General features: G+C 39.4%; 1 protein-coding gene across 1 annotated transcript in view; it reads right to left on the minus strand.

Annotated features, from left to right (window-relative positions):
• The window catches only part of LOC126865715 (matrix metalloproteinase-2), a 102,283-nt gene that overhangs the window by 62,019 nt on the left and 16,031 nt on the right, over positions 1–24,233 (minus strand). Inside the window, exons 2-3 of the mRNA XM_050618555.1 lie at positions 15,151–15,252; positions 11,766–11,935 (exon numbers count right to left, since the gene is read on the minus strand). Coding sequence (XP_050474512.1) covers positions 11,766–11,935; positions 15,151–15,252 — 272 coding nt within the window. The remainder of the gene's footprint in view (positions 1–11,765; positions 11,936–15,150; positions 15,253–24,233) is intronic.

Consider the following 24,233-nt stretch of genomic DNA (forward strand, 5'->3'; position numbering starts at 1 on the left):
AAGGTAGAGAAAGAAAGAATCGATAGATCGCGAGCGAACACGACGAAATTCGTATTTTCGTTTCCATCGACTCGCCAGGTTGAATGAAATTAAATGGACTTTGAATGGACAATCGCAGGGCTTAATATCGACTAGAACGAATAATTAAAATTGCAAGGAGTACAGCTAAAGCAGCTTATTACGGATTTGCTCGTCGCTTAATTACGTCGGAACTAATATTCTTCTTTGATTACAGACAGAAATCACAAACTATATCGCCGTCAGTTCTCACCCTTTAAATATGGAACACCATGTCTTCGTTACTATTCTCTCCAACGTTTTTCCATGTTATCATTCAATTTTTCTGTGTCGATTTCGAACGATCTTATTATCTCAAGATCTCTTTTACTACACGCCATTATATGTAAAATATCAATCAGAAATTACCGCTTCACGCTATTCAATCGTATTAAGTTGTCCGAAAAGTGTCTTTCTTCCGCAGACGTGCTTTTTACAACAGTGTTGCTTCATACAAACGTGAAACCAAGTCTGTGAAACGTCGCGGCGTTTATCTCAACAGAACAAAATGGATCGTACGTAATTCGACAAAATAATATAAAACAAAAAACGTTGTGCGTTCATTATTTCCTCGTACAACGGGAGAAACTTTTCGGACAACCTAATACTAAGCGAGGGCCGATTTTTCTAATTTATTATATCCGCAAATGAAGTTAACCAAAGGATAAACGCGACTGAAGAAATTCCATTTTGAAGTTAAACTCACGATCGTCTTTCAAAACTTGAAATTGTATAAAATCAACGTCGTTAATTTACTTGCAATTGATTTGTTTCGATTTTCTTCTACGATACCTCATTGTTGGTTGCACTCGATGGATATATAGGCTCAACAGGTGCTTTTAAAACCACGTGAAAATTAAGACGATAAATATACCACGCATTAAATAGATTAGATTAGTATAAGATTTCATTCTCGATTAAAATGTTTTTCTCCTTCTTCCTTTCTCGGTAATGTAAGCTTCTCTACATTTATACGACTTCTAACGAATTATTCTGTGCTATGTAATTCATAACTTTAGGTAAATTTACAATGTTTAATAAATACGTTAAAAAAAAAAAGACGCTGATGGCTCTCCAACCTTCAACGCCAAAGAGATACACGATATATCCGAAAAACACATTCTACAAATAGTTTCTTCGATCTGATCTCTGCTACTAATAATCTTTTTAATTATATCTTTGACTGTAATCTTCTGTAATCAAGGTAACACGAACAGGTACTTAACGTAAATTACAAGAGAAGAGGATGAAAAATTCTACGCATTTTTACGTTTCTTGTAAAACGACCGAGGACACAATGTCGTAATAAGATATTTAAAAGAGTCGTAAATATTTGAATCATCAAGTTACAGCGTAAAATGTTATAAAAACCTGTCAGTGCTCCCCAGTTTACGGTATACGTTCCGGTTTTCAAATACGGTACATCCTTATTCCATTTTAAAGGTTGTCACGCCTTTATAACACATCGATGGCTTCTTGAAGTGATAAAATTGCATAAGTTTCAGGAGTATCCGCGAAAGTTTGAACACGAACTAGATCCAAAAAGATTGTATCGTCTCGTAAATCCAAAGAAGTTTTAATGAGTGCCAAATCCGAAAGAGGCGTATAAGTTTTAAAACACTATCACCTTTAACAAACTTTCGCTATATTTACTACGAGCTTGAACCTTTTAGGATATGTCGTATCATCGAAAAAGGTAACAAACGTGTTTGATGTAGCTGTAGTAGTAGAGAGAGGGTTAATATTCGCACATTGCGCTATTTCGAATCGCAGATATTTTGTAGGTAAACACATCAAAGCATCTTGGTACGAATATTGTTCGGAATTTTGAGTGGCGCTTCGTTTATGGCCTATTCTCTTCTTTAGGAAATTCCGAATAACATGTCCTCCCCGAGCTGTAAACCTAATGATTCCAAGGTCAGGTAAAAAACCCCGAGAAAGGAGCAGTCGGAAGGGCGCGATGGACAGACAAAACCCAATGGCTGGTAGGAAGAATTAGCAACGTAGGAGGACAGTTCATCATCAGACATGTACCGTACGGATGAAACACTTCACTCACAACGAGACGCGATAACGTGCACGCGTACCGACCGAAAATTCAAAGTCGATTTTCTCGAAAACAAAGCCTCGAACGAAAAATTTTTATTCTATATTTTCGACTTCTTTTTTCGCGTAGAAGCGCCCCCTTTCCGCTTGTACCACCAGTTACCAACCACCCTGTATATTACGCGAGAATAAGCGAAAATAAAGCGAGGATAAACGAAATATATCGTAAAAGCCGAAAGTTAAAATTTAGAATGTTTCAGGATGCGGATGAAGAGCGGAAAGGAAAGTTAAAATGCGTTGCCGATGTTTTCCTCTTGTTCTTTTTAATTGTTTTTCTTCTTTTTTCATGACACCTGTCATCTATTCTATTTGGTCGTGGAAGAATGCGTACTCGAAGGCACGTCCTCGATACCGCGTGAAACGCTAATTAAAATTTAACTCGTCAAAACGAAGAGCCGTGCTCGAAACCATCTAGCCAATGAGTTTCATGTTTTCCGTCGCTACTCGAGCACCGTTGAAAACCGTGTGACAAACGTGATATTGGTTTTTCGGAAAATGTCAAGTATAATTTACTTCTCAATCAAACCGTAAATACACGGCAACCGCGTGGATCCGACAATCGCTTTGAAAGTATCTACGATATTTACACCGATATCGGTACAGCCTCGGGGCGTGAAAAAACTCTCTCCTCGATACGAAAGGATACGATCGACGAAAGGAATCGAAAGAATTAAAACGTTTAATTCGTAAACATCTTACGGATAACGTTACGTCTGAAATTGGAAAAGGTTCGAGTTCTTCAACGCAGAGAGGAAGCGTAGTCGGACGATATCGACGCTTACGTAGAACACGATACAAATTAAGAACGTTAAGTTTGATATTTTTATGATTTTTCATATCGGCAACTATGTCTGGAACACAAATTTCCTGGCGGTATTTCACGCCTGCGAGTTCCGAAAGAACGATATTCGGACGAGTGATCATAAAAAAAGGGAGGGAGGGAATCATCGTCATATGTGCGCGATTATAAAATCGAAAAGTAATAAAACGGTGATCCAAATTCATCTTCGATAGTGGTTATCTTTGACGGTGATACTCGTGTGTGTTATTTTATAACGAAAGTAGAACCCTTCGTGGCGCGGACCACGAGTGGAAATCATTTTCTAGACGCGAGAAGGGGAGTGCTCTTACGGAAATCGTTTCCTCGGTCGGTAAATCGATAACGGGGCTCTGGGCATTAAGAATCTTCTGCCGTTTCAACCGGCAGCTTTTTGCGGTGGTTGTTTCCCATTTATGCAAGAATACCGAGTCTACGGCTGTTTGTTTAATCGCGAGATAATTATTACGCCGTTGAATTCAAGAGTGACGTATTTTTACCGTGTAAAACGAACCACGAATTGATAAAATAACGTTCTTGGAAGACAGATCGTAATTAGAGAGCAGTTAATGCATTGATTTTACGGTTAAACTAAGGCAAGCAAAATACACCGAACAACGCTATTGCGAACCTTCTTTCGGCGATCGAGTCTTTGTCGCTTTGAAACTCTAACGAAACTCCGATGAAATTTCGACTAGATTTTGAAAGCGAAAGTTACTTCGGAAAATATCATTGCTATTGTCGTAAACGATCGATATAACTGATCGATACGTGTTACGAAAATAGTTTTCGTATGTACGTGTTTCGTATAAATTAGAAGGTAGAAAACATTGTTTTCAGCCAGTGTATACGTACAGATGGTTACGACGAGAAAATAAAATAAACAGCAGCGTCGGTATTATTGGTCGCAAACATCAGCTAACCAGTTACACTACATAGACCGACGGTGATCAAAACGCGATCATGGTACATGTTACGTAACGTGCAACGAACGTAGTGGCATTGATACGGCTCTCTCGACAGAGGCTACGAAACAGCGACGAAAATGGACACGATCCTAATTTCTCCCTCTAGTTGCTCGACGAATTGTCCCTCTCTTGGTCGTTTGTATCTCCGTTTCTCTCGGTCGATTCATCTCTCTGTCTCTTTTATTCCAAGCTCGGCACAATAATTCTATTGTTTCTGACAATTAAGCGACAGGAGACGAACGGAGTCGAGGAGTCGGGGTGGGGGGGTCGGGATACCCCCGAGGACCCGGTGCGAAGTGATCTGGTGTCCAGGACACGGAATCACCTCTCTCGATCGGGATACGTGATTGGCCGCTATTGTACCACCGGTGATCTCCATGATTCTCAACAAAGGAATCGTCGTCGGTCTACTAGCTGTCACGGTGCCTTATTGTCTTTCGATTTGTTTGCGTTATCCGGCACGAGGATACACTGCGGCTACTTCAAACTTCGCAAACGCCTACATTTTTTCTTTTTTTTTTTTTTTTTAGTTAATTTACGTTTACTTTGCTCTATGGTTCTTATCTTCTCATCGGGAAAATCGGACGTAACGTATCGTTGGAGAATGTAAATGTTACGCGATCGAAAAAGGTCTCGTCGTCCGAGGCGTAAAATAATTTTAATGGAAACATCGGTCTACAGTTTATCGAGTTGGAATATCGATCAATTACGAATCCATTGTTTTACCCGAGGGAAGTAAACACCCTCGTGATATCTTTCAAGCTATGGCAATTGGATAAATACATAGTAACGCGATATACTATATAACATCTATAGCACTTTTAGCCGAGTTCTCGGTGAACAACGCGATAACGTTGCACCGCGCAATAACGTTCGTCCCGTTTCGATAAAGCATCAAACTACAAAGGATTAAGGAGTATCGAAATTCCAGCGAGAAGCAAAATCGATAGCGTGTCTGTCCTACGATAGACAATGCGAGAAACGAAGGCGAGATGCGAGACAAGATATCCTATCGATTTTCCTTTTGGTCCCAGGGGTGTTGACCTTTCTCAGACCTATGGATTATTTTTCTAACGAGTCGCCCTGTGGAAAGAAGCTTGTCCGAGTCTTTCGCGGTCCTAGAGATATTACGAAGATCATTGTTCGAGCATTCCATCGTCCGAGTGTCGAGGAAATATTCCATACAGGGAACAAAGTCATCCACGTTTCTCGATACCGTCTCGAGAAGGAAAACGAGCTGCGAAAATAATGCTCAAGATGAATGAGGCATGACCACGAAAACCTCCTACAAACAACCAAAAAACACTTCCCGGAACAAATCCGCCACTTACCCAATCATACCTAAGCAACAGAACCTTTGCAGTAAAAATAAAGGATGTATATTCTGAAGTAAAAGACATCCAGTTGTAGCTCCAACTACACCTCCTACAAGCTGGTGACCACCGACAACGAACACGCACCTTTGGAGAAGGAGTCAGAGAAGGAGCCAACCACTGACGACGAACACGCCAAGCAGGTGACCGGATACGAGACGATGACCAAGCCAGGAAGTGATGTAGCCATTGCAAATAGTTTAGGGGTACCGCAAGGAAACGTCTTAGACCAATATTATACACACTATACACAGCCCAACAACTACCAATAGCAAAATACTGACATTCGCGGACCACAGGCTGTACAAGTCAGGCACACTAATCCAGAAACAGCAGTCACGTTACTACAAGAGCACATCCCGGAAGTAGAGAAATGGCAGCAAGATAAACAAACAAAAGCAAACCCCAGTATTATGCAACCATATTGCATTTACACTAAGAAAACGGAAACCACCAAATGTCCAATTGAATGGCACGCTCGTAACGCTCCAACATTGAAATACTTCAACGCTTCCAATCGAAAACGCTAAGATCCTTATAGATGCACCTTGGTATGTCAGCAACGAAACAATCCACCGCGACCTCAAGATACCCACAGTCAAAGAGGAAATAGCAAAATATAGCGACAGATATAGCAAAAGAGTCGACAAACGCCGAAACCCCCTAATTACTGGACTACTCGATACGTCGGACCAGATCCGCAGGCTGAAGAGACACTACCCGCTAGACCTAAACGCTAGATTCAATTAGTTATCTAAATTAAGTAATGTTTACTTATTTATAATACTTACTTATAAATTATACTTATCTATAATAAGCATTAACTTATTATAAATAATTAGCCATGTCACTGCGCCACGCCAGAAAAAATTACTGAAAATCCTCAATGCGAGAATTGATTGTAAATTTTAATAAATAAATAAAAAAAAAAAGCACATAACGCAAACAAGGCAAGTTAAATACCTAGGACTCCACTGAGACACACGACTTACATGGAAACAACATACTAAATCGATTACAGACAAAATACGAATAAAAAGAAAACGGATGTATTGGCTAACTAGTCGAAACTCTAAACTCGGCATAGAAAATAAACTAAAAATTTACAGAACGATAATAAAACCAATTTTACGGAATACCGCTATGGGGGACAGCAGCAATGAGCCACATCGATAATCTAGAGTCGCTACGATCGAAGATACTGAGAACAATAGTCAACGCCCCGTGGTATGTCAGAAACGAGGATGTACGTAAAGACTTTGTGAACGTACGATTGAACGGATGAACGTGTTGGTGTATCTATCGATGAGACGAGTGGATACTTAGTGTAGTTAATATACTTAAAACTGTTTGTAGTACAGATTCATTGTCGTTCGCTAAGTGTTACTCGTTATGCGTATACGCGATAATGAGTACGTTCGCTCCATGATAATCACTCTGATTCTCATTCTCAAATCGATTACCGAGCGTCTTAACGATCGTGTTCGTTTGTTTACACTGGTCGGGGAGTACCGGGAAGTTTTAATTCATCTTCGGTTGACGGTTACACGTAGCGGTGACATTGTTTTGCCTGGAATTTGTTTATCGCTACGTTTGGTACGTCAAAACGGTGTCAATGACCCGAGCAAAAACAACAACACGAGTCGCTCTCGATTCGCATCGTCCTTTGACTCACGTGCCGCTACAACTTAAAAATATCAACGATCAAAGAAGGAATCGGCAGGTACACGGAAAAATGCAAGGAAAGAAGGGCAACACATCCAAACCAGCTGGCTGCTGAAGCGAGCAAAACTCTGGTAGAAAGAAGACTAAAAAGAAAACACCTCACTGACCTCATTAAAGAAATAAAATAGTCAAACTCGAGGATGGTATCCCACCGGGGGTAGCCATTCACGTGTCATTTAGCAATTAAATTAGAAAAATTTACCAAATGTCCAGCTGGACAAATTGTAAAGTACAAATTAAATAATAAAAAAAAAAAGGTGAATGAGGTATGTTTTTCATAAGATACACGTTTGCAGGTACTATATCGTAACGCGTTAAGCGTAACCCTATTTTTACTGACGTCGTTTGCATACTGGATCGTTTCAGTCCACGCAGTTTTATTCTCAGGTTTTTCTATTTCAAAACATCTCCCGAAATTCTTGGATACTCCTTCAAGTTTCTAGAATAACACCCAATATGGGGAACATGAAAAATTACTTAAAATTATCGACTCAGCATGCAGATGGTGTGTTAATAAACGATCAAAAAACATTTTTCTATTCGTAACAGTAAAATAATAGCACTCGAGGGAATAATATTTTACGATTTAGCAATTTAGCAATTCGGTTTTTAAGCATTTTCTCCAAGGTATTATTTACTTTCGCTTGGTAAGTCAAAAGGAGAATCGACGTTTTTGGAATCTCGCGGTCGCACGGAACTTCGGATATCCATCGACTTCGTCCTAAAGTTACCTGTTTCGAGAGTTGTGATTTAAAGTGTAAAACTTTGCAGTATCTTGTTCCCGGTTAATCTCCCTCGTTTCGTCTTCCTTATTTTTCCAAACGATCGGTTCTTTCGTATCAATTATAAAGATTACTATTAGTTTAATACCATTAATTTATGCACGATTTTATGCAAATTAAATTACAAATATTCTTCGATACTTGGCATCTTTTTATAAATGCAGGAAACAATAAATAACAATATGTAACAACGTTGGAAAATATTCGACGTCGATACGACGAAGAATTAAACGAATGGAACTGAAATCGTGTAAGTGTAAAAATGTATCGACGCAACGACGCGCTTTCATCCTTTCATTTACGTCGACCGTCTGCTAAAAGCGAGGCGAGAAAAATGAAAATTTAACTGACAAGACCGTGTTAGCCGTATTAAAGTACCGAATTGATTAATCGAGTCTCATCCTGATGGCGTCCAGATACGATTATTTTGAAATTATTTCCGAATATTGCGTTAATATTTAATGTATCCATTAAACTAACGAGGCAATCGTCGATCGCGGTAATGGCAAAGAAATTCGATCAGAAATCCTCGTTTCTTTGATCGTAGCATGGTCGTGTCATCGAAATCGAGAGAATCATTAAATTAAGCCATAAGCGTTTAAGAAGAGAGCTTTGGTCGACGGAAAGTTCGAGCAAAATAATTACAGTTCGGAGAAAACTTGTTTCTTAGAACGAAAATGCTCGTTCTATAAAAAAGTTTTCTATTTTTTTTTATTACTCGGTATTCGATCATTTTTCGATGTATAAAATCGACGACACGGATCGAAATCGATCCGATCAACTATATAGTAGAGAAAAACGAACGGATACTGATCCAAATTAGTAGGAAAGATTATCTCGCCGAGTTAATATTCAAGATCGCGTTTTAGCCGTCACGGCTTCGCGTCGCGCCGCGTCGGCTAAGCGTACACACACAAAAAAAAAAAAAAAAAAAAAAAAAAGAAGAAAGAAAAAAGAAGATAAGAGACGAAGGTTCGCGAATGGGGTAAGAGGGTCGGTACAAGGTTCTCTCGCGTCTCCTGAAACGAACCACCTCTCCTCGCTACATTCTGAACGATGCTCCAACTTTTTTCGTACCCTTTTCCTACCCTTCGAAATTAGTAACAACTCGTTTTACGGCGAAAACCTCATTGCCCTGGTTTTTCAAGCCAATTTATCGCCTCGCGTCGTTTTCCTTTTCTTCGATAAGATACCACTCTATCTTCGTGTTTCATGAAACGAATCTATGGATCGCACCATGTGCACATTAGTCGGATACAAAAGTTCCACCGCTTCCGATGCAGATGTATCGTCTATTCGTAGCACTGTTCCCTAAAATTGACATTGTTTCCTAAATTAACGAACAGAAATTCGTTATATAGTTATATTCGAGTAGTATATAGTAGTATATAGTATATTCGAAATAGTTTCGCGTGTACACGTACACGTACTTTATCCTACATGTCATACATCGAGAATATTTTTAAAAATACGATTCAAGATGACAGAGCAAGTAAAGTACTCCTAGATGAGTAAGCAATACACGTATTTAATTATCGAAGATACAGCGTCGCTCGTTGCAAACACGCAGCAAAGAATTTTTAAGATCTTTTTTCAAATAATTCGAACAACTCTACGAAGGCACTTACGTCAGACGTACACCGTCTTCTCTTTGACCAACTATCGATATGCCGTTTCGCAGAATCGATTAACGAGTCTATGATCGTTTCACTGCGTCGTTTCATCGACAACCGTTGATTGCCTCTCTTCTTCTCGACGGCAAGGGGACCTTAAATTCTCGACGACTATCGTCGTGCTCGACATCCCGACGAAATTACCGCGAAATTTTCGTACGACGCATCATGCGACTGGTTTTGGTCGTTAAAACGAGCAATTAAGGCGAACGATGCCTCAACCCTTACTCTCGCTAATTAGAATCCTTAAATACTAACGAACCTTGTATTATCTGTACCTTACCTCGATTACTAAACCGGACATGCGCTCAAATTTATTTACTGCTCACACGATGCGACGCAACGCTTTCCAAACAACTATCGTTTATATTGTGTAAAACGCTCTCTAACCAATTTTATTACACTTGCTACGAGAAATTTATATCACGGCGCGCCGCGGCCATTTCTTCTATTCGTTGCAGTTGCTCGCGTGACTCGTTTAGAATTGCACAGGAATATATGTTCAGAGGGCGCCACCTAACGCCACACGCATAATCGGTATCGTAGAAATCGCTACCGACTATTACCAACTACGAATAATCCACTTAATACCACCGATAGTCAACGCCACATATTCAATGGTAAATTATCTGGATGTTCCCTGTTATAATTACGATTCGATTATAGCTTATAACGTACAAACATTTTCTTAAATTTAGAACAGGCAAATAAGTTTCCCGCTTTAGCGTAAAGATAAATATCCTGCAAATTTCGATAAAGTTGCAAATAGAGACGAGGAATTTCCGCAACCTTGACGTTCTTTTTTTCTTTTTCTTTGCCTTTTATCGATTTTTCTCCTTTTTACGATTCAACCTTTGCATTCTCGTAAATGTATGTACCTAGCCCTGACTTCTTCCTTTGTTCAGACAACAGAATGGTAACGAGTCCAGGATAATTAAATTAACAGTGGCAGACTTGTCCCCCTTCAATTAAATTTTTTTACTCTCTCTCTCTCTCTCTCTCTCCCTCTCCCACTCTTTTGTCATTCGATCGGATAACACGACTCGTTCGTATAGTTGCGCGCTTTCGTGCGATGCGTTCAATTGTCACGATGGAAAATAATTCGATTTGAAATCGTTTGTTCCTCGGTTAACACGCCTGGCAATATTTTTTTTTGCATTTTATAAAACGTCGTTTAACGCGAGTCGATAACTCTAGCCTTTGCATTAACGTCTCTTAATCGTCGTAAACCAGCAATCGTACGTTTCTCTGCGGAAATTCGATTTTTAATTAGCGAATCGACGCGATCGAAAGAAATATACCTGGAAAACAAACTTTAGAATAAAAATTCACTCTCAACTGCCACTACTAAATATTTCTCCGATCGTTCACGTGGTTTTTCGAAACCACTTTCGACCTAACCTAAAAGAGTCCTTAAAATCGTTTTGTTCAACTACGCGTCCGCGTTTGGTTTCGAGTGCACGACCGATACTCACTCAAGCCTACGTTGATTTACATCGAAGTAGAAGGTAAAAGCAGTAGACTAGAGATAGAAAGGTTGGAGAAAAGCAGACCTGGCAATTGCGTCGCTGGTGTTACGAATCAATGTGATTTTTACGGCTGGTCGTTCTCATGGTTGCAACCGTATTATTTCCTATTCTCCACTCTTTGTGAAACACACAGAGGGGAACAAATTCGCCGTTGGCCGGAGACCAACAATGTCAACGGCATTTCCGTGCAGTTAGCGATGCGTTCGCAGAAAATTGTATTCGCAGAGAATCTCGAGGATCGCGTAACACGGACGGCAATTAGCGGGCCAAACGTCCTGCTTTTCAACGAATAATTGCCACATAGTGTGCACAGAATCATTATCTTAGAATGGTTTTTGCTGACAAATCTACTTTTCACTTGCGGCGACTGACGCTTAAAGATCCAGTTACGCGAACTCTACGTTCCAAAACTACAAATTACGTATTCTTCTTTTCTCCTGCAGTGACGAGAGAGAGAGAGAGAGATACCTGATCGGTATGATAATTAGAACGATAAGGCGATGGCAATACCAGTACCGGTGTGTTCGTTATTCCGACGATGGAAATATCGAAGTGAGTATTTGCGATATGGATAAGCAACCTCTAACGAGCTGCCTGTATATATGCGTACGTGTAAAGTGGACGAAATAAACGAATATCTAGCGAAATTTCTCTTTACGTTCTTACGTGTAATTTACGCAACAACTTGTCGAGCAAACAGCTAATACGTTAAACAAAATATCGGTCGTCGCTTACCTCCAAGTGAGATTCCGATGTAGCCACTGTTGTCCATGGATCGTATATCGTTTATGCCTGACCCTAGTAAATCTAGGATCCACTTTATCCGGAAGTCCGCACCGCGGAAGTTTCATTAATTTCATCGTAGCTTCGTCGATATCACCGGTTACAGGAATGCCACTGAATCTCTGATGGGAAAAGTAATATACAATAACAACATTATTTTTACTTTCTATGTGTAACATGCCAAGATCTATAACTGTACAGAGCATTCACCACGGTATATAACAAACAGCAGATAGATAGGTAAATTCTAGTATTTAAATAATAGTACAGTAATAAAAGTAAAGTTTATGAAAGGTAGATCAACGACATACGTATCGCGTGATATTCATACGAGTCGAAAAGCAACGTGGATTCTTGAACCTGCTAAAATAGAAATAATTCCGATAAGAGTATCATCGGTCGTGTGGCTATTCTTCTACAGAGTGATAGAGGAAGAACGTTAACGCTACAGTGTAAATTGTTTCACTAGCGTATCTACGAAATCGCTGTTACGATCGCTTGCCACCAACTCGATAAAATAAGAATACGTGTACGGTTTCTTTCGCGTTAGATTTTTGTCTCGTTTCATTTCGCTTCGTATCGTATCGTCACAAACTTCGAGGGAAGTGCGTTTAAAACAATTTCCAACACGTTCCAACTATTTCCTAGATGTTTCATATCATACGTTTAGTCGATAACGTTTAAGATAAAGTAAATTACAGGTAAAGCTTCTACACAGGTATCGTTCGCATGCGCATCTAATTTGAATTATTCGCAAGATCCTAATTATTCGTTTATCATTAGAAGATGCGTTATCGTTTAGCAATTACTCACCGAAGTTATAAATCGTTGAAACTCGTTACATATTTTCTATTCTGAATTCTTCGCTATTTCAAAGCAGCAGTGCAAAAGTAAAATTCTTTATCAACAATTTATTTCAAATAATTAGAATTAAGGGAAATTTCTAAAATACAAACTTTAATTCGATCGATTGTCAAGCGAAAAATGTATCGACGAAACATGCATAAACACGAAAACATGTTTTCTACATGCATAAATTGTGTAGAAAAACGAATCCAAAGCAAGTGTTTGTTTTCTAGAAAAATTTGTACGATATCGTGATTTTCATCGAATATAATAGCGCGACGCGATGCTAAGAGCGACGAAAAGCTACCAGGATGCATCAAGTCCGCGAAAAAGTTCTTTTTCCGTAGTTAAACAGGATGAGATAACTCAACTGTTTCTTCTGGCGTTCGAAACACAACTATCCACGCCGCGTTCCTTTCTATGGCGCAAAAATTCTTTTAACTTCATAATCGTAATCTTCATAATCGCGTAAATAATTTCTCTAGAAGATTATTCGACTTAATTTTACGTTCTATAATGGAACACATGTGTTTTCTAAAACGCCCTAATCCATCATCTATCGAATTAATATTTAAGTATCGTTAGCAGATTAAGGATCTTGATGTTTCATCGACTTTTGTTCTTCCAAAGAAACGTAATCGAACGTTCGAGGTACGTTTTCGTCTACCGCTTCCGGTTGGCTGAACGCGATTTTGTCGAAATTTGCAATTTTCGGAATTTATAATTTGAACGATCAAATCTACCGTTCCGCCGTATCTCGAGCGCGTTAACGAGCGTCTTTTCCTACAGTTCTATTACGTCCAAACAAAAGAGGCAGTGGACATTACCGAAAACTGTAGCTCGTTATCTGCATGGCAGAGAATACCGTTTTCATCGAACGTTTGCGCGCGTTTACTTTGAACGAGCTCGATTTTTATGTAAATCCTCGCCAAGCGAACAACGCGTCGTTTTCCTCAATTGTACGTTTATGTTCGTTTTCCTCCGTTTTTTACCTGTTTCCTTTTTAACTTCTTTTCCCTGCATTCGCTAAAGATACGTTGTTCCAGCGGATCAATCTTTCAACCATCTAATCTTATATTCAACGCGGCTTCAACTTTTCTAGCGAAATAAAAATTTCAAAGCATTCGCGTTTTCTCGATTACTTCCAATTAGAGGATCAGATCTTAGTGTCAGCGAATATATTTATTTTACTAACCTACTGAGTACGCAAGCATTATAGTAGATATAGCAGTGGTAGTATAGTATGGTAGGTTGTTTTAGATTTAATCTTTGACGGCAATTATCGATTAAAATTGCATTTAACGATAATTATTACAACATACAGCAAGTGTACGTATAAGGAAGAGTCGTACAGTACAGATCGGTCTAAGTCCTTTTGTTATATCTAGGTATAGAGTCGCTAAAAATGAAAATCTCGGAAACCAGTTTATAGTACAAATGATACTCAACGAATGGAGGGTAATTAATTTTGTGAAATTCAATAACGAGAATTGATAATTTGAAGAGCAAAAATGTCGTAATTTGAAGAAATTTTCGAAGGAATAGTTTGAAGAAATTGTCGTCCAGTACCGGCCAATTATTTAATTAGTAGATTTTTCGGCCTAAATTGTTAATAATGCTAAGAAAGGACATTCAGACGTTGGAATATACATTTTTATCCACTTCACATATCCGCGTTTTTATCTTTATACGAATCACAAATAAAATAACGAACATTTTCTTGATCTATACATTCGTCGTCTCTGAGTCACTTTATTTTCGAGGAATACCTTCAAAGCAGCATTCGTATTCTCTTTTCTTTCTTTTTTCTACCGGGGCAAGATAAAGGAAGGATTAGACGAAGATCTCATTTAATCTCAATTGCCAACAGATTGAGCCCACAGATAAAAAAGATTTGGTCTGCACTGGTCGATAGTCGAATGGTCGCGTACTGGACGATAAACGCGTGGAAACGTTTTACATTATCGCGTATACGGTATACGAAGAAAATTGTAAGACCGAGGCTATACACTTACACTTAATAGATTAAATGTAGTACATGGAATAGAAAAAAGCTCGTTTACTTACCTGAGAAATAAAATGTCAATTCTAGAAAATAGCTTTTAACGCTCGGAATATCAACGTATACGCTTAACGTGTGAAAACAGCGAAAACAATGGAAGAAACGATACGGTTTCGAAACACGTTACACAGAATTGTCATATTCGTTTGTTCATTCGAATAAAGGTGCCAATATCCGACGAAATAAATCTGAATTAATTTTGGTCGATACTGCACGAGTCTGCCCTATGTTAAAAAGGGACAATAACAAGAGGAAAGAAAGCTGAGATAGCCAAAGGATGGAAAGAAATAAAAGCCCTAAAATGTTTGTTTTTTAACGTAATACGATTATATTTCGCTTGTCATAGTCGGAGAAACATATTTTGTATTCGATAGACGTACGAATAACAACATTCCGAGGTTCGAAACACCCTCAAAATATTTCACTCACCTGTAAATTTTTAATGGCGTCCGTGAGCTGATCGTCTGTCCTAAGGTTTCCGGTCTCTAGATTCGTCTGGGGTAGGTATCCAAATTTCATGAGATAATTTTGCTGGAACAGAAAAGAGCAAAAGGGACGTCAACGCAAGCGTCGAATATAAATGAAGAAATAATCGGAATACAATACCAGTCAAGTAGTGAGAACTACACTGGCTCGAGCAGCGGTTCTCAATCTGCCTCGGTCGTATTATTATACAAATCGCTGCAACTCGTCAACGAGATCGTACACGTAGCCGAAAGAAAATAAATCGCTATTTTTCCCAGATACGATCGTATCTTTTATAAAATGTCACGATAGAAGATCCAACGGACCTAATTAATTTTCCTTGTAGGATTTGTATAACTCGATTTTATCTTTCGTATAAATTTTATCTTATTTTCTTCGTCTTGTGTTTCGTGATAATTCGCCGTATAATAATCGTTACTAAATTTCATCTAGCGTCTTAATATAAAGATTCGACATTCGAGCAGAGATTCTTAATCCTACACGTAAGAATCTTACCGGGAGGCGGAATTACGAGATGGAATATAACCAGAAACAGTAGCTCCATAGTACAACGATGATGAACGTACGTATATACAGGGTGTTCGAAAATGACTTGTCACGCGAGCATCGTAGCGATATTCTACGTCTCCAGATCGTCGAAGGTTCGCAGAAAAATAGCCGCGAAACTGACTTCGATCTCGATGTTCGAGGTAAAACTTTTTCGCGTTGTATGGTGTTCGACTCAAAAAACCTTCGATTCTTCCAATAAGAAACGAGATTTGCGATATCGATACAAAATTTGAGGAAATCCGGTTCTTACAGATTATAGAACAGCGATGCTCAAAATATTTTTCACTTTCAATCACTGGTCTGGTGAGATCAGATTGATCAAACGTTTCGCTAATTAGTATAAACAGTCGTTTAACGATAGAAATTACGTTCGTAATTTGAGCTTAGGAAGTTTGGAAAAGCTGTGGGAAAGCTAAAGGGCTTTGCATAGTGCTTTAAATTGTACGGCACTCGCTGCAGACGAGACGTACGTGCGCGTTCACAGTTTAGACTACTTTGGAACTTAGGACACAGTCCCTGAATCCTACAGTAACTTGTCCAAGGAAGTTCCAGTTTGATTCTTTCTTGTCGATTTATGTGTAACCTATTTGCTGTTGATAAATAGGATCTCGAATTCTCCATATTTTACGAATGTACAGGGAGTTTCAGTTGGGACCGATTGCGAGAAATGTCTAAAGTAATCCAGATGATTTCGATGGGAAAATATCGTCGAAGAAAACAATTCTTTTGGCTACCGTAACATATGGAAATTTATAACAAATCGAAACCTGTCCGAAGAAGATAAATTTGTATAAAAACGATATTAAAATATCCGAGATTTTAATCGGATTAAAATTGCGAATCTTTTTTTGTATCCAAACGTTGTATTCTTTCTTCGCGTTTTATCGATTCTCGTGGAATGAAATAGAATTGAAACGTGTGCCGCCAACTTCCTTATGTACGTCCCCCACTTCGTCAGGACGAAAGAGACATTTTTCTGGCAACATACAGACACGAGGAGAAAAATACGACTCGCGGGAGGAGGAAAAGGCAAGCGTGACTTTAGGAAGATTGCGTTATATTTTTCACCGAAAAGCGATCTAATAAACATACCTAAGGAGAACTCCCCTGTTTTATCCGGATAAACATATTTCAGTATTTAACTTCGATGAATAAAGAAAGAAAGAGGCGAATTATGGAGAGAATAAAAAATCGATTATTTTTTTTAAGAATAACGCATAATATGCGCTTTAATCGCTAAGCACTTCGTTAAATGAAAGAGCGGCTGTTTCTCGGTCTAATTATTGGGTTGGCAACTAAGTGATCGCGGATTTTGTCATTGTTTTGAACAATAAATAATAGTTAACATTAGGTGGTAATGATCACTTAGTTGTCAACCCAATATATACAATATCTCCATGTACGATGCGAATTCATTTGATATTTAACCCCTTAACCTACAACTACGGGCATAGCCCGTAGACGATGATCGGGCCAAACGTAAATATTACGGGCATAGATCGTAGTAGATGATCGGACCAAACGTAAATGTTGCGGGCATAACCTGTAGTATGACGATCGGGCCAAATATAATATACAGGGTGGTTGGTAACTGGTGGTAGAAGCGGAAAGGGGGTGATTCTACGCGAAAAAAGACATCGAAAATATAGAATAAAAATTTTTCGTTCGAGGCTTTGTTTTCGAGAAAATCGACTTTGAATTTTCGATCGGTACGCGTGCGATACGTTATAACGGATCTCACTGTAGATCGCTGTCTGGATGGAAAAATTAAAAAAAAAAAATTAAAAAAACAAAAATTTTTATTCTATATTTTCGGCTTCTTTTTAATATAATAGCCCTGTATAATAGCTTGTTTACGTTTTCGGGCCAAAATTCTCGAACCATGTCTGTTGCATCGGCCGTAAGTAATTTCAAGATGCAGTCGGTGATACGACTAGACTTCTGAGACTCTGAGCATCCCGGTCACCTTGATAAGTTCGAGGTTAGGTAAGACGGGTGATGCGATGCGAGCCAACAGAGAGCGGCGCCGCGCCGTACTGTATCGTGTGTCGTGTCGTGCCTTTACAATTTACAACGTGTCTACGTCTATCGGTATTAAAGTAGCAGATGATACGGGATTCCCCGCAGTCCAGATGAGCTATAGCTTTAAATAACGTCGGTAATATGGTCGTGTGGAAGAATCTTCTATCGTCGTCAAATTTTAAGGCGTCATAGTAATTCTGCTATTCACAGCTGTAACGACGATAAAGGATAAACATTATTGCAAATCTTTTTATCCATAATTCCGTAATCGAGTTACACTCAAAAGAGGAGAAACAAACGATTCTAGAGAAATTTGTACGTTTTTAACACGATATATTATCCTCCGGTAAAGTAAATGAAATACAAAATGCACGTAACTGAACTCCTTAGTCCGTAAGTACGCGAGCATCGACTAAATAAAACGATATCTCCGGCATTGTTCCCTGAACCTTTCATTTTACTCTGGGAACCGGTTGAACGCGGCTACGTCAGTAGTTGCAGTACCATTTAAGGAGGATAATATATCGTGGAATGTCATCCGGTGGAGATATTTTTGGGTCGATGCTAGCGTTCCTAGCTAGTTTTTTCTTTGTTCGATTTATGTCAAGGAACCTATAAAACGTATCCGATACGTTTTATTTAAATCAACATTTGAAAATGGCAACAATTAGAAAACACTCGTTGATTCCATAGTCGGCGATCACGATAGTTTCTACGAATTAAGAATAAGTTTACTCGACTTTGATTTTATATTATGTCAAATTAACATCGTTAATATCGTCTTAAATTAATTACCACCACGTTTGGATAACTTTGACGGTAGCATCGGAAAACGTTGCCCGGAATTAAATTTAACTCCGACCGATTTTATCCGGCGAGAAAAATGGTCGTTGAGAAGAAAAGAAGACACGAACAAAGTCTTGGTCTTAACTCGGTAGCTCTGACCGCATCGACGCACAAAAATTGAGATTATTAAAACAGCGACGAAGCAGCCTGCTCTTAGTGCACTCGTAACAAAGGTTTCCCGCTCAGTCGGGTTGTCAAAGAAACTCGACAAAGAAGAGGAAATCTCGACGGAGCAGATCTAAAGAAGAAACGGTTTTGAATGCGGTGGCATTGGAAGCCGATCCTTTCTTCGTCGTAATCACTATCTTTCCCGATGGAAAATCAAACGTTTCGCGGCTAGCTGACACGTTGTGTCACGTTGCTAAAGCGTGTAGGTGGCATGGCATCGCGAATGCCAACGGTAGATGAAAGAGCTCGTTTCTTCTTCGAGTATCTTTCGCTTTAAACTTTAAACAGACTGGGACTGTTCGCTGAAACAACCACTGTCCAGTCATCTGACCTTTCCTTTCTAATGAATTTCGAGCTAGATTTTTATATCGAAAATCGTAATTTATAGTTCTATAGTCTTCGACAAGTTCGATCGTCGAATCAAGCGCACCGTGGAATTACTCGAGAAGACAAAGAACAGCGGTGCTTAAAAGCGATAGATCTATTCGCGTTTGTCTTCTTTTGGTCACCAGAGCTTTCGACAAAAGTCCTTAATGTCCTTTGTCGCGGCGAGCCGTATCACGAAGTAAAGCAGTTCAGAAAAAGACAAAGAGGGAACGAGGGGGAGAAAGAGAGAGAGAGAGAGAGAGAGAGAGCGGATCAAAAGGGAGGGTTGAAAAAACCAGCACGGTCATCTGGTTCGAGTCGTGTAGACGTTTATCGCTTGCAAATCCTGTTAACGTCAACAACGACAATCTCTTTTGTAAACACGCTACGGTATTCATCTATTCTGTCGCGATACCAATTACACGGAACCGTGCAACGCTATCATCTTCGACAGCCGTGACCGAGTTTCTTCCTTGTAGCTCTTTTGCTTTTACCTCTTACCTCCGCAGCCAACCAACCTGTCGTCCAAGAAAAAACCACGACTATCTTTCGTGGTTTACTCTTTCGACTGTCAACACCTATACACCTGTTCATCCACGGATAAGCCTCTCTCGCACAAGCTCCAAAATACCAAAAGAACTGGTTGTCCGTAAAATTGAAAATGCTCCTGGTCCAACCGATGGTCTTTAGCCGCTAGATATTTAAGCGACTCGACTAAGCGAGCGAACGAGGTTTCGGAAAAAATATGAAAAGGTATCCGCCGATAGAAACTTAAAAAGAAACAAGACTCTAGACTCGTACCGCAGTCAACTATATGGTAGCAAGGAAAAAGAAACACCAGGAGAAGATATTTTAGGTGGAACTACGATCGAACGAGTTCTTCGTTGATGTATCAGCAAGCTGTTTCTCGAATTAAAGTCTCTTAACGACGGTCACTCCGATCGACTGGACACTTGACCTCGTTGACCGGGTTTCCGGTTCGCTTACGCGTCCTTGCTGACCGTTCCATCGCTCTCCTTTGTCGGAAGATAAGGCACGAAGAGAAGAACGAAGTTTTTTTCGATAATTCTATCGACTTTTCCAGCTTCTTACAAGCTACTCCGCTCTTTTCTGCTCCTTGTTTCCAATTGTTTATTTCTTACGTTATCTTTAAGCTTGCACAGTATGCGAGGAAGCAGAAAGGAGAAAGCTAAAAATAAAGTTCGCAAAGCAGGCAATGAGAATTACGAGAAAAGGTTGGAAAGAGGAAGAGAAACGCGAATAGTAAATGTTCGAAGGGAAGAAGGACAGGAAGAGGAAACAGAGACGAGTTATAAAGGAAGATCGATGCACCGAAGAAAATGCGGATACAGCTAAGAAAGAGTGGTGCGACTGAGCCAACGACAGAGAACAACACCAGGAGTAACAATTTCTTTGGCAATAAAAGAAGAAGAGATGCGAAGACAACGACGCTGGGAAAAGACACAGAGTGCGAGATACGACTACAAATACAAAGATGTAAGCACAGGAAACCTGGCGAATTTATCTATAGAGAAGTGGTACGGAAAAAGGTCAAAGAATCTTAGTTAGGATCAGATGTGGTAGTTTAGAAGAGGCAACCAAGTTTTGGTTGAAACAGCAAAAGAAGAAATGTACGTTGCGCGGGAAAGAAGAAGACTCGTTGACAAAATCGAAGAATAGTCGTGCAAACCGGGGCTGTACGGTTGAACAATTCTACAGAAGAAAGAGCGTGGCATTTGCAATTAAAAATTTGGGAACAACGGATATTGAGAATTGTCCTCTTCTGTTCTTTATTATCATGTAAAGTCTCGTTAATTGCCAGGGTTATTAGCGGCTACTGTTTCTGTCATAACAATGCGTATGCATATCTTCGCTTTTGTTAGAGGCTCTAGTACTCTGAAGCTACGAACAAGATATTGTTATCGAGACGATCGTTGTGATACTCGCCTAAAAGATTCTTATGCTCTAAAGCGACAGGGGTCTTTCTTATTGGCATTAACGATAAGATGTTACTCCGAAGTCTCGGTACATACGTGTAGAGTGAGAAACTATAAGTTCGTGAACACGAGGGGCCTATCGCAGTTTTAGGCGAAACCAGCAAAATCACGCTGAAAGAAGCGCAATGCAACTGTGAATAAATCGAGTTGCAGAGAAGATCGGCCAAAAATCAGCCGAAAATCGAACCGTTGGTCCTTTGGTCACGAATCAAAGCCTCGGTCACTCGGGCTAGTTAATTACGAAATTCCAGATAAAGGTGTTAATATTTACGGTGATAAACAAGCATACACGAGAAACTAATAAAAATGAAAAATCTTCTAGCCACGAGATCGCATTTACGTTGCAAAGGCGAGTATCCGACTTTCGCAGAGGTAATTAAACTGGACGAAACTCGGTTTAATTGAAGAGCAGGCGACAGCTAACTGGAAGACACTGCAGCGGTCCATTGTGTTCGGTCTACAGTTCTCTAAAGCTTCCGTGCGAGTACATTGTGTCTCTTTGCCTTGCTAGCTTTTCACCCCTAGCCATTTGCTTTAAGATACTGGCTAACTGGTCTTCTATTCCCGTTAGCGGCCATTAGTTGCTAGCCTTCGGATAAACTTGGCTAAACCCACCTGGATGTACATATGTACCAGGGTTAAATGGCAATTAATCGTCAGACCTGAGACCACGCAGTGGTCATTCAAATACCTCGTCAAAAACGAACTATGTAAATAGTTGCGTATAAAGGTGCGTATTTTACTTGAAAGTAAAAGTATCGCGAGTTGCTTCCGAGAGAATTTCTCGCAAGTGGACACCGCGTTGAGAATGACTAGGCGATCTAAATAGGCTACACGAACGTTAGACCGACAACGCTGCGTGACGTTGTAGAGATGCAGCCACACAACGCTAAATGTGCCACATTTTCGTATATGAGTGTATTTCTACAACGCAGGCCATGCAACACATTGTCGAGTTGGTCCAACGTTCGCGTAGCCCCGGCCTAATAGCGACTCGAGCAGTCGCTGTAAACGTACCATTGCTCCACTTGCGAAAAATACTCTCGAGAGCAACTCGCGATAATTTTACTAAAAAGCGAACGCTTGCCTTAAATATCGCCCGTATCGACTGTTCAATTTTCCTACAATCTCTGAGAATTGTTGGCCAGGGAAAGAAACAAAAGAAAGGAAAAGAAGGAAGCTGTCCGATTTGCCAAATCGGTTTTACGTATTCGGATCTCGCATCCGAGGCTCTCCCGAAAACGAGTTAAGAGAGTAGCCAAGAAAAGGAACAACGTGCGTGAACACAGCCAAACTGAATTCTCCTTTCCTTACAGTCGTGTTATTCTCTCACATCCGATGTTATTCCGAACACGTTTCCTCTTCCGCTGACCGTTCGACAGAACCCTAAACGTCTTGCGTAACCGGAAGCTGCCCAATGGAATCGACGGCGGATATCGACAACCATGACTGCAATGTAAATTCCTCGAATCGATTCGATAAATAATTTGGCGATATCGATTGCTGTTCTTCCATCAATTATCCTACGTGTAATAGAATAATCTTCTATTCGTATTCAACCAGATGTTATTTTTGATATCGTCGATAATCGAAAAGAGCAAAATATCCATGAAAAACGAACGAAAATAATAGAACCACGGCTTAGGTACGTAGAGTCGCATATAAAATACCGTAGTTAAACGTTTTGTATCTGAAGTGATAATAGCGGAAGGCAGTAACCTAGTTATTATAAATATCATCATAAATAGAAACCAGTGTCCATTCATGATCTAACAGCACGCGTTCACGTTGTATGTGTTTGCTAACTTTCGACGATGTTCGATTTCAGCTTGCAACTAGCAATTACAAAACGAATGTAGCTTTTCGAAATGTTACACGTTCTTAAGTGAACATTGAATTTAATGAAATTTCTTTCGTTTCTTACTTAGAAGAGTACTTCGGTAACACGAAAATTCTGATTTCTTTGAAACTGTTCGCGTTCGTGGGCATCCCCAGAGAATTATCGGACAATCATTTTTGCCCCTTTTCGGTTCTTCAGAACAAAAACATCCCTTGAATGCAGATAAGTGTTGCTCTATTTTCCCCATAGATCTTTAAAACTATAGCACGTATAAAAAAATGGTTAGAACAAAAATCGAATGGCTTTACAAGACGATGATATTAAAATAGTAAAAATTTGTTGTTTAAACAAAAAGTCCACCACCGTTATAGCGAAGAAATTTCGATCTTCTGTCACGTCGAAATATATGTAAAGTAATTGCGAATGAATATGTTAAACCAGTCGGATAATGTGAACAAAGTGCTACGAGGTACTGTATATGATATGAAATGCCGAAATATCATTGTATCTGCGAGTACACATTAAACGCTATATCAAAGCAAGAAATTTGCAAGGTCTGTGCACCGGATACTTTACGCTTGATTGTCAGATATCATTGTTATTTTACGTCGTACGATAAAAATATACAACGCATCGTTCAAAGTGCAACGATGGGCGTACAAGATGCACGTATCGGTTAAAATTATTTAAACACCAGTTTATCCGACAAGTTTCAAATATTCAACGTATTCATCTGCATCTATGCTATCGTACTTTTCAACGTAACAGGAAATTCAAAATTTTTCGCAATAACCATAGCGGATTTTTTATTTAAACGACAAATTTTTATCGCTTTAATGGCATCGTCTTAACAAGCGTAAAAAAACCATACAATTTTTATTCTAACCATTTGTTATCCTAACCCCGATCGACTACAGTTTTAAAGATGCAGAGAGAAATAAAGTAACACCTATCTCCATTCAACCTGGTGTTCCTACCTCGAAGAATCGAAAATGAGCAAGAAAAGAATTGCACGATACTTCTTTCGAGATCCCCTACAAGCCTGCGCAGTTTCAAAGAAATCAGAATTTTCGGGTTACCGAAGTTCCCTTGCTAGTTACCAGAGAAGAGATGTGTAGCTCTGACGCAGACACGAACACCATTTTTCTAGATAGAGATTTTGGTTGTATCAATTCGTCCCGAGGTATACGTGTGCTTACGTATGTATAATTCTATTTTATCTGTTATTAATCGACTAT

Source organism: Bombus huntii, chromosome 5 (assembly GCF_024542735.1).
Source record: "Bombus huntii isolate Logan2020A chromosome 5, iyBomHunt1.1, whole genome shotgun sequence".
NCBI classification, from domain to species: domain Eukaryota; kingdom Metazoa; phylum Arthropoda; class Insecta; order Hymenoptera; family Apidae; genus Bombus; species Bombus huntii.